Source organism: Apteryx mantelli, chromosome 1 (assembly GCF_036417845.1).
Source record: "Apteryx mantelli isolate bAptMan1 chromosome 1, bAptMan1.hap1, whole genome shotgun sequence".
NCBI lineage: Eukaryota > Metazoa > Chordata > Aves > Apterygiformes > Apterygidae > Apteryx > Apteryx mantelli.
Genome location: NC_089978.1, coordinates 71,927,011 through 71,939,529, shown reverse-complemented (window position 1 = coordinate 71,939,529; position 12,519 = coordinate 71,927,011). Strand labels below are relative to the sequence as shown.

The window sequence follows — 12,519 nt, the reverse complement described above, 5'->3', positions numbered from 1 at the left end:
CAGTTAATCATCCCATGTAATAAGTACGGCAGTATTGTCAGTTGCTCAAAACATATTATTGATCTTGATAACTCATTCCCTCTTTCCACGATATTCTGACGGTTGTTTTTATTATTAAAATATTTTCTTATTATCATTGTTCTTTTTTTTTTCTTATTTATCTTATTGATTAGTGAGTTCTGCTCAAGTGTATCTTCTATTTTCTCTCTACTATTGAAGGTACAAGATATTCCTTATTATTATTCTTTCCTGAAACTCACCTGCCCTGTACTGTCCTCCTGCCCCAAGGATACAGTCTTAATTCCCTTCATTAATTCCCCAAATTCCCATCTCCTCTCTGGATTTTGAATAATAATATTTCATCTTCTGGGCCTGAGTCACCTGTGCCAGTTCAGTTTAAATCAGATTATAAACCAGGTTAGCTAGTACAATGCAAATTCCAGAGTAAATAGCATTGCACCAGTCTAAACCAGGAGACAGTGGATTAATTTACCTTTGTAAATTTACAAGCACAAGAATTTAAGAATGTTCTCAAACTTGAGGACTTAAAGTGGGTTTAAACTCACACCCTAAACCAGTTCAATTTTTTTAAAGACCAGGCCTCAGCATCCATAACACAGTTAGTCACCTGTGATGAAGCATTGCTGTAGTTATTGCCATTCCGGCTATAAGCAACACGTTTCTTTAAGGTGAACTTTTTTTCCCACAATATGTAATCTCGTGTAAACAAAAAAACAGTACAACTTTATAGTTATTGGCATATATTTTATATGGGCATCTGCAGCATTGCTTCTTGGCTAAAGGCCAGCAAACCCATTAACAGCAACTAATGGCACAGAAGGAAAATTTCCTACAGTCCTATTTTCTAATTGCTAGGAAAGCAAACTAAAAATAAACTTTACAAGTTTGGGGCCAGATTGCAAACCTAGGAGAGCTCCATTAACTTCTAGATGTTCTACAGCTTTGCACTATTTGAAGATGTGGCTCATTGATTTCTTAAGAGAAAAGATTAGGAATGAACCAAAAGTGGGACATTTTACTCCAGCTATGCACTAGTTTTATTTGTATTTTAGAAAGACTTTATTATTTTTCTCCAATTCTAATAAAAATGGTCATCTGAAATTGAATGCTTCACTCCCTACTTATGGATAATTACATACAACATTTTAAATATTTTAATAAAGAATTTGAGAGTCGATTTTAAGCATGCCTTTTAAAAATACCCTAACCAAATTGCACGGATCCCTCCTTTTCATGATGTATCCTTTTGGTCCCTTTCTATGTTATCCTAGGCATCCCATTAACCTTCCTCTTCTTGCCCAGTTTGTATCTGCCCACTTTCCCCAGACAGCTCCTTCATTAAATCTTCTTAAAGAGAAAATGCTGCATTTGCAGCTCACTGTATTTCCTCTGTTTAATCTCCTTCACATTCTCTCTCTTGAGCCTACCTTTGAAGATGAGTCATTAGCCTCTCTTCACCCTCCACTCAGGTTACCACTTTCTGTTCATCACTATCCCCAAGGCTTGTCTCCAGTTCACATCACCCACCAACCAGTCCTGGTGATCCCATCGTCTCCTGACTCTGCAATGCAGAAAGCAGTTCTTAGGCCTCCAATGCCCTCCTCTGTGCACCTACATAAGCTGTGCGGCATAAGGACCATGTCAGACAAAAGTTGATTTTGCCCTCAGTTAAATTTCTTGTGGTTACTGCATAGCTCATAGTGCAATTTAAAGCCTGATCTTGTGTGATCATCCTGTTTCATTCTTAAAATAATGTTTTTATTGAGATTTGATGATACCTCGATATAACTTGCTGTAAGATTTAGACCTGGCACAAGGTTTTTATTTAAAAGCTATCTATCTGGGGTGTTTCATTTTGTCTGTTTGTTTGTTTTCTATTTCATATAGTATGTTGAATCTGAGTTTACTTGTTGATTTTCAGGTATAGAACTGTATTTCCTTGTTTATTCACAGTTGGTACAAAAGCCAAAACCTACTTTCTGTATTAATAGTGTGCCATTGCATTTCATGAAAGGAAGTTGAATACTTTCTCTTGGCACAATAAAGAAAAGAAAATAGGACTTAAAAGTTCAGAAGGCTTTGTATAATTTCAGTACAGATGATTCATTATGACCTGCTGAACATTACAAACTATGAACACAAGAAAAAAGGAAAAAAGGACTTTTATTTTTTTTCTCCAGTGGCATCTTCCAAATTTGTTGGTTTGGATGCTACCTGTTCTGAATAAGAAATCCATTGTAGGAAATGTGATAAAGTCATAACTTACGCATAAATGCTTTTTTGGACCAGAACATACAAGTGCTTAACAGTAATAGTCAAAAAAGAAAGCATGGAGACAGCATTGCTATCTCTAATTCTCCCTGATTTTCAAAGTAAAACCTTGAGTGGGGCAGCTAAGCAAGCTCTGAGTGGAGGAAAGAGAGGGAGACGTGAAGAAAGCATGACTGAACTTGGTGTCTTTCTCAGCTGCAGATCTGAGTTTAGTGCAGCCGTAAGCTCAGATTTGTGGATTTCTGGACTCAAACCATCCCCCCTTTGGGTACAATCAACTCACCTACATTTTTAAAACACAGCTGACAGTGGCAATGCTGCTTCCATTTAGGAGAACAGAGCTCAATCAGAGAAACAAGCTGATTGGAATTTTAGACGTTATCCAAAATGACTCAAATCCAGAGCTTCTTGCTTCCTAAGGGAAACGTCCTTACCGCTACTCACAACCACCATTGAGGCTAGAGCACGGACTCACGCAATCAGTTGGAAGGGAGCTTGGTAGGAGGGTTGGGATATACACCCTTCCTCCCCTAGGTATTTCTGGTTTTTTATCAAATGCAACATGTAAGCAGATGATACTCTAAAAAAAGCTGGGATCAAAACACAGGGCCCTTCTTTAATGCCAATATGCTAGAGTTAGGCTCCCTTTTCCTTTAGTCCCATTCTCTTGCTTTCCAACTCCTGTGCTGGTCCAGCTTCATTGTGAAGAGTGGCCTTGTGATTTGGGCACCTTTGAGCAAGGAGGGAGAGAAGGTGGAGGTCAGACTCTTCTCTACAGTCAAAGCCACCTGCTTGCTGGACTAGTGCTGTTAACCACAGGACTACTGTGCACATTCTTGCAGGCCCATGTTCATAATAAAAATGTTGAGCTTTGTGTTAGGGTTCTTACAGCACTCCTGCCTGAAGAGGCCTCTCTGGAATTGTATGTACCAGGGTGCCTGCTTTATTCATCCTAAACAGGTGTATGTGGGTGATAGGTGTCTACATGCTGAAACTGGTTGAAGTTGCAGGAGTTGTGGACCACCACAGCAACCAACTGTAGCTACCTTGCGGAGCCAAAACCTGAGGTGCCAATGGATTGCCATTGAAAATGTAAACTAAACAATTCTTTTGACTTGAGTACCCTTTTAGGCATCTTCAGAGGCATTTAGGTGCCCTAAAAATGCTTTTTAAAAAAAAATCTTTCCCAGAATACCTTGACTACTTTGAGGTCAATAGCACTTGGCAAGTTGAAGTCAGTAGTTTGGGCACTCATGTGTCCAAACTGCATAAACTGCATGTCCTTAAGTGTTTCTTTCTTCTGGATTAAGGCCGTAGTGCAGAATATAGAGGAAAGCAATACCAGCTTTCACCAACAGCATTGCATGTGTCCAACTATTGTCATTTAAATCCATGTCCAAACCTCTACAAAGATCATGTTGCCCTCTTCCAGTGTCTTTTTTGAAAAGCAAGTTTAATATAAACATAAAAGAATTTGAGTCTTTTCAGAGCCACAGTGTACCTTGATACAGTGCTTGAAAGTGATATGAGAATAAGTGCGCTGGCCCCAAAAGGAAAATTATGGTTTGATTCATATAAGAGCTTTGTTATTTTCTCTGGAGCAGTGCACAGAGGGCCCTAGAGATGCAAACATTTCTCTTTTCTGCTCCTCATCTAGCTAATGGCCTGGCTGGTGCCATCATTTCTGTCTCTTCTTCTGATTCATACTCTTCTACTTCTCCCACAGTGAATCGAGGCTTTGTCATTAGAGCTAGAGTGTCTACCCTGTTGACTGAATTTCCTCGTCGACCTGACAGGTTGGATTGGCCAGCAAGTCTATCTAAGCGTGCCACTGGAATAAGCTCTTCCTGGCGGTGCTTTACTTCAAGAGGCCGTAGTCGGGGCTGGGGTCTGAATGTTACCGGGAACACAGACTCAGAGTCACTGCTATAATTATCTGAAGGAAAAAAGACAGAGGATTCATATTAGCAACAAGAGAAAGAGAAGCACTGTGGTATTAGCAAATTAAAGGTTATTCAGTATAATACAGCATTACAGTTTTAAATGCTGGAACTGAAACATTTTAAATAATTACTATAAAATAAGATAACATTCAAGGAAAACTAAAAATAACCTGAAATTTTTATTTTCTTCCCAAAGCTGATGTATAAATGATTTTATTGATCTTGCCTCTATTCTGAAATACCAGTGAGTGAGCACATATCACAAGTATACCTAACAGGTAGTCCGAAGGGATTATAAAACCCACAGCAGAAGGCAAAAAGTGACCAAAGAGCAGATTCTAGTGCCACTGAAAATCAGGCTTACCTGTCACCTATAATTAACATGAGGTGAAAAAAAAACAGTTCCACCTGAAACCAGAAGTTTGACTCTAGGGTGCTTTGATTACATTGGATGTGTCAGACCTGGTCCTGCTGGCTTTCCAAGCTCCAAGTACACCATAGCTGGCTCTTTTATTCCATTGGGCTTATAGAATTTACTTTTTTTACTTTTCGTAATTACAGCCCACTTGCAGTCTGATTATGCACTAATAAATTACTTATTTAATATAAAAAACAACTCACAATATGCTAGAAAGTGTCAGGAGTTAAAATCAAAAGTCCATGAATAATAAAATTAGTTAAAACATACATGTATTGGGTACAGACACACAGACAAGACCTATCACAGCATAACCTCAGTTAAGTTATTTTAAGCTAATGTTTACTTCACAGTTGGCACAGAGTAAGAACATGTGCACCATCTCTTACCTCAGCTGAACAGGGTACTGATTTCATTAACAGCTCAGCCCCATTTCTGGTAGACCATGCAGGCAAACCACAGTTGCCCCAGGAGGAACAAAATAGGATAGCTATTTTCAGATTTGAAAGGGAAAAGGTTATGATAAGGATTGTCTTCTACTTAGCCCTTTGGGGACATCGCTGCTTCAGAGCATGATGCATACCGGTAATGAACTCATTCATTTGTATGAATGGCAAGAAGAGCTGATAGGCAGTTTAAGCTACTCTTGACCTCTTAGTTACTAAACTTTTTGCATATGCATATTTTTTGCATAGCCAAATCAAGCTTGCCCAGAGGGTGCTTGTTTTAGGAGGGCTTCCAGACATAGGCAGAAGAAGTGGCATTTAGCTCTGCAGATGTGTATAAATGAGGTTGTCATTCTAATCTCCTACATATTGAGTATTTCTCTTCTCAGTTCCCTAGTGCAAGTCATCTCATCCTAACACAGATTATGAGAGGAGTTTAGGGTGACTTCCTCTGACTGTAGACATCCAAAGTGGTGTGAATGCTACGCAAGGGACCTAACTTGATGCCAGAAGCAGAGCCAAGAAATCTAATTATCTGTATAGAGCACAACACAGGGCTTAAATTCAGGGCCAGCTATCAGTGTAAATGTACCCACTTTCACTGCTTCAGGGTTTACTGCTCTCCCCACTGAAATAATGGGCCTATTTCTGAGAGCAGGACTTGGTCCCTGAAAGTGTCTGAAATGTTTTTAAGTCCAAGGCTGCTGTGTAGAACGATTTGAATCTTTTAGAAAGACACATACCCCACCATGACATCCTGACAAACAGCACAGAAAAGAGTCACCTCATCAGAAAAAAGAAAAAAAAATCCCCTCGAATAACTTTGACTTTCCTTTCTGAATAGATCCTATAGGTTTCTGTTCTGCCTCCATCCCATGTGCATGTGCCAAGCAAGCCCCAGGGGATGGTTTGCCTGCACAGATCACTTTTGCTTTCATCTCTTTCAACAGCAAAACAGAAAGGGAAGAAAGAAAATAATTTTGCACCTGCAGGAAACAAACTCAGTTGTCCAAGTTCTGCTACAAAGAAAATGATAAAAACATGGTTTCACTTCACTGAAAACTTGCTAATTTTGCCAGAAATTAAAAGTAATTTTCAAAGCAACCCAAATGCATTTTAGAATCCCATAAATAAAGTCAGAAAAGAGTAGGGGAGGATACAGATGGAGACAATGATGGATACTCAAGTGCCTGAAATTCCATGTTTTCTCTGACACTGTTCTGTATTTACCTTAGGCAATTCAGTGTTACTCCGCTTTTTGCTTCCATCCCTAAACTCCCTCTCCTTATTTAGACTGTAAGTGAGGATAGGACTGTATTTTATTGTGTACCTATGATAACTTGTGCAGTGTTGACACTGGTTGATAGGTTGTTCCAGGAAGACTGATACTATTACAGAAATGCTCACAGACAGCAAGCAGGAAAAAGGGGAAAAGAGACCAGCTATTTGGGAACAGACTGTGCCATACTTTTATCTTAAGTTATTTGGTTAAAGGCTCATGTCCACGAACACAAAGGAGCCCAGAGGCACAAGGGAAGGCGGAGGACCTCCAATACCCTGATCAGAGAAAGGAGACCCCTGCCCTGGCCCCTCCTGGGGTGCCACAGGGGACTGACCAGCCCCACAGGCCAGGGTGAGTCCCACCATGATGCTTCAGACAGAGAGGATTTCCCCCATCACCTTGCAGACCAAGGTTACTGCCTATGGAGTGTGGGGCTCCTTCTGGGATGCAGGGGAACAGCTTTGGGGGACTGTACAAGGAGGAACCAAAGGTGGTGAAAAGGAAGGATCAGGGCAGTTTGGGGAGGAACAAACAAGGGAAAACAAGGAAATAAAAGGGACCAGTCGCATGTAAACATGGGCTAGTCAGTACATTTGTCTGGCCATGCCCTGTGCCTGACCAGCACAGTTTGTCCTGTCTTCATATTAAATTCCATTTCTAACTGTTTTCCCCGGGTGAAGGGCACTAGCCCGTGTGCAGGCATGCATGGAGGTCTGAGTGCTGGCCCCTGGGCTGGGACCATGGGTCAGAGGGGATGTATGCCCATGGCAGCAGCACTGGGAGAGGCCAGAGTGTGTGTGCAATGTGTGGGTGTGTGTGTCAGGGTGTGATCACTAGCAAACATCAAGCTGGACTAGCCAGCAGGCAGGGTAAGAGGCTTGGGAGCCAGGTGTTCGGGTGGCCATGAGGCTAGTTTGATACTGGAGAGACCAGAGAGCCTGCGAGTTGGCTACTGCAGGGACCAGGAGGTCCAGGCCAGCAACTGGGGACACCATGAGGTCTGGGGGTTGGCTCCTGGTAAGGTCATAAGGCCAACTGCCAGAGACACCCAGATGCCTGTGTATGAGGCAACTGGGAGACCAGGATTTCCAGGGGCCAGCTGCTGGGAAGACTGGGTGTCTAAGGCCAGTTACTGGGAGATCCGCAGTGTATGTGTTCATGTGTGTGTTTGTAGTGAGTGTGAGTGTGCACCAGCAACCTGAGTGGGGCTCGCATGTCCAGGTGCAAGCAACTGGGGAGACCAGCAATCCAGGGCAGCTACTGAGTGAACTGAATGTCCAAGGCCAGTTAGGGGAGGGATCCACATTGTACCTATCTATATATATTTTCCACTAATGGACCTTCATCTTGATCAGTCAGAGAAGCGAACAGGATGAAGCCACTGGCGCTGTTTGTGTTTGCGTGAGTGCTGTACTTTCTGCTTTTGCTGATCTGTGTTGCTGACCATGTATATATATGTGTGTGTGTGTGTGTGTGTGTGTATGCCTGTTGGGAATACCTCACTCAGCCTTGCTACTGACTGGACCTTGGCACATGGAGCAGCGGCAGCCCTGCCTCTATTGGGCTACTGGATTTGGCAACTGCTAACACTTACTTTTACATGCTGTTGTGTCTGTGGGGCTGCGGGAAACAGACAATTTATTTTCTTGGACTTACAGGGTGCCCTCATGGCCAGGCCAAATTGCAGGGATCACAGGAATATTTGTGCAAGAGGAAAAAAGAGAAAAGTAGGTGGTGCTGGAATAAGATAGAAACAGAAGTCATGTCCACATAAACAGCATAGATAGATAGATAGGAGAAAAGGGTGTAACTTATTTAAATGGACTATGGACTTCCATGGGAGTATTCATTTATTACTTTAAAATCCACTGAATAACTGACCCGGTTTCTTTCACCACTGGAGTAGGATACAGAGTAAAGCATTTACATTACCTGTAAAAGTCACGCGCCTGGCTTTTCGTCTAGCAGGTTGACAGTAGCCATGTGGCAACGAGAGGCAGCGTACACCCATGGTGCTAGCCTGCGTACAAAGACAGAATTGCATTCAGTGCCTGTGATTTCCTCTCACACCTGAAACAGGACCCGTCCTCTAGGCAGCAAAGTGCAGCTTCCCACAGCCACTGGTGAGCAGGCAGTCCTCCCACTGCTGGCACTGTGCTTATTCAGCAGAACATAAGTAAAAGAATAAGTATCTAATGATGTACCATTCCAGAATAATTTACATATTCATGGCAAAAAGGAGAGGTGTTAGGAGAATTTGCATTTGGTATGACAGTGTAATTAACTGGTAAAGAGGAATGGTTATACCCTTTTTCTACTGTGCCTGCAACCTTAGGGCCAAATTTAGAGAAGTGTGAGTAAGATCAACACTTGGTTTAGCCAGGTTGGACTCGGCCTCATCTCCAGTGAAAATGCCTGTGTCTGATAAAATTGCCCTAGGTTTTCTTTACAGTCAGTGGAGAGAAATACATTCTTCTAAAATCCACCTTTTCTATTTTAGGTGACAACTTTAAATAAAATGAATTGTACCCAGCAAGAGCTTATTTCTCTTCCTTAGCTGTGCTTATCTCAGCTGTAAATGCCTATGCTATCCAATGGCTACGTTTGGTCAGATATATCTTACTGTTTCTCTCTGCTCCAGAGCCCAAACAGTCAATGCAAGTTGTCAAAGGCTCTGGATCAGGCCCTTTGTCAATCCACGAATTCACACAGGTGTGATCATACTTTGTTTTACACGTGCCAAATCAATGCAAGCTACCTTATTACTTACAGCCATAGTAGCTATGTTCTGACCAATGTCCAGAGGTAGGACATAACGAATGTTGCTGTTCACATGCTAAGCAAAGTTCTTCCGTCCTAGGTGCTGCATGAGGATATTGTGAAAAATATCCATTTTAACTATTACAAAAAGCAAATAAAGATGGGTGTCTTTTTATTTACAGACACACAGAGGCATTTTTATATGTCTTGATCAAATGAATATTAGTTTGCATAACAGGTACCGGTCCACCCCAAGGTAAGCTGTTTCCTTTCCTGCAACTCTGCCTCAGGCTATGCTGCCGACGGATGAGGATTTCTTGGGCTTGTTTCTCATTTGTGTCCCTAGGCAGGTTGTGTCGGCTATATGATGGTGCCTGAAATAGAAAATGCACTCAGTTGATTCTCTTCATACTTGAAATATCAATAAATTGAAGCTGCGCAGTCTATTTGATCACATAGCCAAAAGCACACCTTTTCTGGCTCAGCCACCCACTCACCACAGGTTGATACCATAAAAATATACCCACCTGCACAGGTCTCTTAACATGTCTGAGCTCTTCCTCCCTTTCTCGGACTTCTTTTAATCATGCAACTGGCAGTTACAGACGTGAGGGAAGTCCCAGGAGATAGCTAGCTAGTTAAGTCACTTCTGAGCCTTTGGTACAAACATTACTCATCCAGAAGCAAGTTGCAGCCATGCTCAGGAGCAAAAGACTGTGTCAGGTAGAATACATCTCCAGAATGAAATACACATCCAAGCTTCCTTCCCACACGTGGGCAAACCACACCTTAATATTACCTTAAAATTGAGCTTTTTTAGGACAAGCTCATTTATTTGTCATTTATTTGTTGATTTACTATGTACATCTTGTGAAATCAGGGAAATAGTTATCCCCCCCAAAGAGAAAAGTTCATTTAAGTTTATAAAACTCTCCTAAAATGCAGAATCTGATCTTAATCTCATTTGTCTTTGTGAAGTTAGTCTGGTGAACCAGAGCCTCAGCAGGCCTTCAAAGTTTAACATGAAGTACTGGAACTAGTACTATTTTAACTCCTATCTTTTATTTCCAAAAGCACACAATTCTCAATACTACATAGGAAGTGACTGGCACAAATGGACATTACTGTAATCGATTTTGAAGAGAAAAAGTTCATTTCAGTAATCTATGAGGCAACTGTACATGCAAATTGTTGCTAGTAAGATAAGAAATTAATATCTTAGGGATAATTGGCCATGGCAAATCAAACAATATTAGGAAAGAATATCATATTAATAATGACACATTTAAATGAGCAAGGCCTAGCATTTTCTAGCAAATGTGTGTTACATGAGTTATCTCAATTTGTCTGCATAATTTCAAGGTTACTGTAACATATCTTCTACCACACATTGCTGTATGAGAGCACTCAGCTGTACACTCTGGGCATAGGACTGGATTAAATAGATATTATACCTTGAACTGCATCAAAATCAGTACAAGTTTGTGCAAAACAAATCCTTGTTAAGGCATTATCATCTCCATTTTATGAAAAAAAGCCTGTAAAATGAAGCTCTAGAGGAGGGGGATTTTCTTTTCTTTTCTCCTCTTATGGTAGAGGAAGATAAACTACAACTCCCACACAGAATGAGAATTCACCAGCCTGACTCTCAGTTGACTTTGGGCTCTGTAGTGTTTACCACCACCAGGCCTCCCACTTCCACAGAAAAGTTTTACTGTTAGTGGCCACCTGCCAGCCTACGGTCTCTGTAGACAATCTGCCTGTCCCTGGACTCTCGGTAGCTGTCTGCCAAGTGTCCGTCCGTCTCAATGAAATCAGAGCCCACATGCACTGCGAATGCTACGCATACGTGACCCATCTGGCTTCCTACACTTTTTAGGTGGTCTCCCTCAGACTCTGGGTCCCCGATAGGCCAGGTCTCACCTGCCCGTTGCCCTGCTGGCAGGTCTCACTGTCTAGAGCCTCCCACCTGTTCCCAGCCAGTCACCCTGTTTCCAGCCAGCCCTTTCACTGAGATTACACAGTTTGCAGTCTTAAACGTCCTCTACGGATGGTTTGCTTTAGAAATGTGCCCGTGCCTGTTCCAGCAAATACCAGTATTAACTGCCATATCAGCTGGATCACCTGAGTTGCCATAGGAATACCCTACACATCAGCTCCTGCAGAAAGAGGTCACACGCTGTGTGTGCCTAGAGGGAGAGGACTTGGAAAGTCAAACTAAGTCGGGGTGTTTGGCAGCCTCCTAAGGGCCATTTCTGAGTCACAGGCAGCCATACAGCGAGGGAAGCCTGACCTCTAGAGCTCAGTCCTGGATTTTCCTGTCTTTTCCCACTGCTATCAGGGTGAAAAGCTGAAGGAAAAGCCTGTTTGCCTGTTCTTCATCAAGGAGCAAACTCAAAACCACAGGTCCTCCCCTGAGTGTCTCCTGGATTGGAGAGGCTGTGGGCCCAGAGCCCTCGTTTCCCACCGATGTGACTCCAGGGCTCCAGTGAGAGCCGGGTCGACCCCGCTGCTACCACCAGCCGTTGCTATGATGTGAAGGAGGGCAAACAGGAGCTTTCAGTCTACAAATACAGAGTGATATGATAGCATGAAAGTTGCTTACACACCCTTTGTCGCACTTGATATAGATTATGTGCCAGGACATCTCTCATGGACTCCACCTCTGCGGGGGAGAGCCTATGTACTCGCCGATTCCTGCAGCTCCTGTAAATAAAAGAGAAGATTTGATATGATATTAACAAATTGCTTAAGCACTATTCCTACCAAACGATGTACGATCTGCTTTTTGTTTTAGGGCAGAAGGATATGAAGAGACTTTCACCGACCAGCGACACCATGAAATCATCCAAAGCTGAAAGAAAATTGTCAGACCTTTTTTGCCCTTTCCTGGGTTTTATCAATATACTAGCTAGTCAGAAAGAGCTCTAAGCCATCATACAGCTCACAGCAGAAACCGTGCTTTCTTTTAAAGAGCTCCAGAAGGAAATTCATTTTTAAGAATTAGACTGGGCAAGAAACATCTGTATGTTCAGGAAAGCATTGCAAGTTTCCTCCCTTGCTTGAATATATTCTTCAGCATAGTCTAACAGCCTGGGCCTTGCTGTCTTACTGTTTTTAACTCCTTTGTGAAAGAGAAGAACATCCTTAATAAATTAACCATGTCCTCATTAACAATGACAGGAACGTTATTGTTCAGGAGACCTGCTCTGTGCTGAGGCAAATATATAGAGAGTTTCCTTGGAACTGAGTCTGTTTCTTCATTTAAAATGAAAGAACTACCTAAAAGATAGTAATCTTAGAATTTTTTGCAAACTGGGACAAGAAGCACACGGTCATTTATAACTGCCTGGCCTTTTCACTAACAAAACAATGGAT

The 12,519-nt window shown here is 42.1% G+C and overlaps 1 protein-coding gene across 1 annotated transcript in view; it reads right to left on the bottom strand.

Moving 5' to 3' along the window:
• Window positions 1–3,829: 3,829 nt before the first annotated feature.
• Window positions 3,830–12,519, bottom strand: part of SLC9A4 (solute carrier family 9 member A4) — a 33,017-nt gene continuing 24,327 nt past the window's right edge. Inside the window, 4 exon segments of the mRNA XM_013954084.2 lie at window positions 3,830–4,228; window positions 8,314–8,401; window positions 9,384–9,515; window positions 11,751–11,847. Coding sequence (XP_013809538.2) covers window positions 3,942–4,228; window positions 8,314–8,401; window positions 9,384–9,515; window positions 11,751–11,847 — 604 coding nt within the window. The 3' untranslated portion in view covers window positions 3,830–3,941.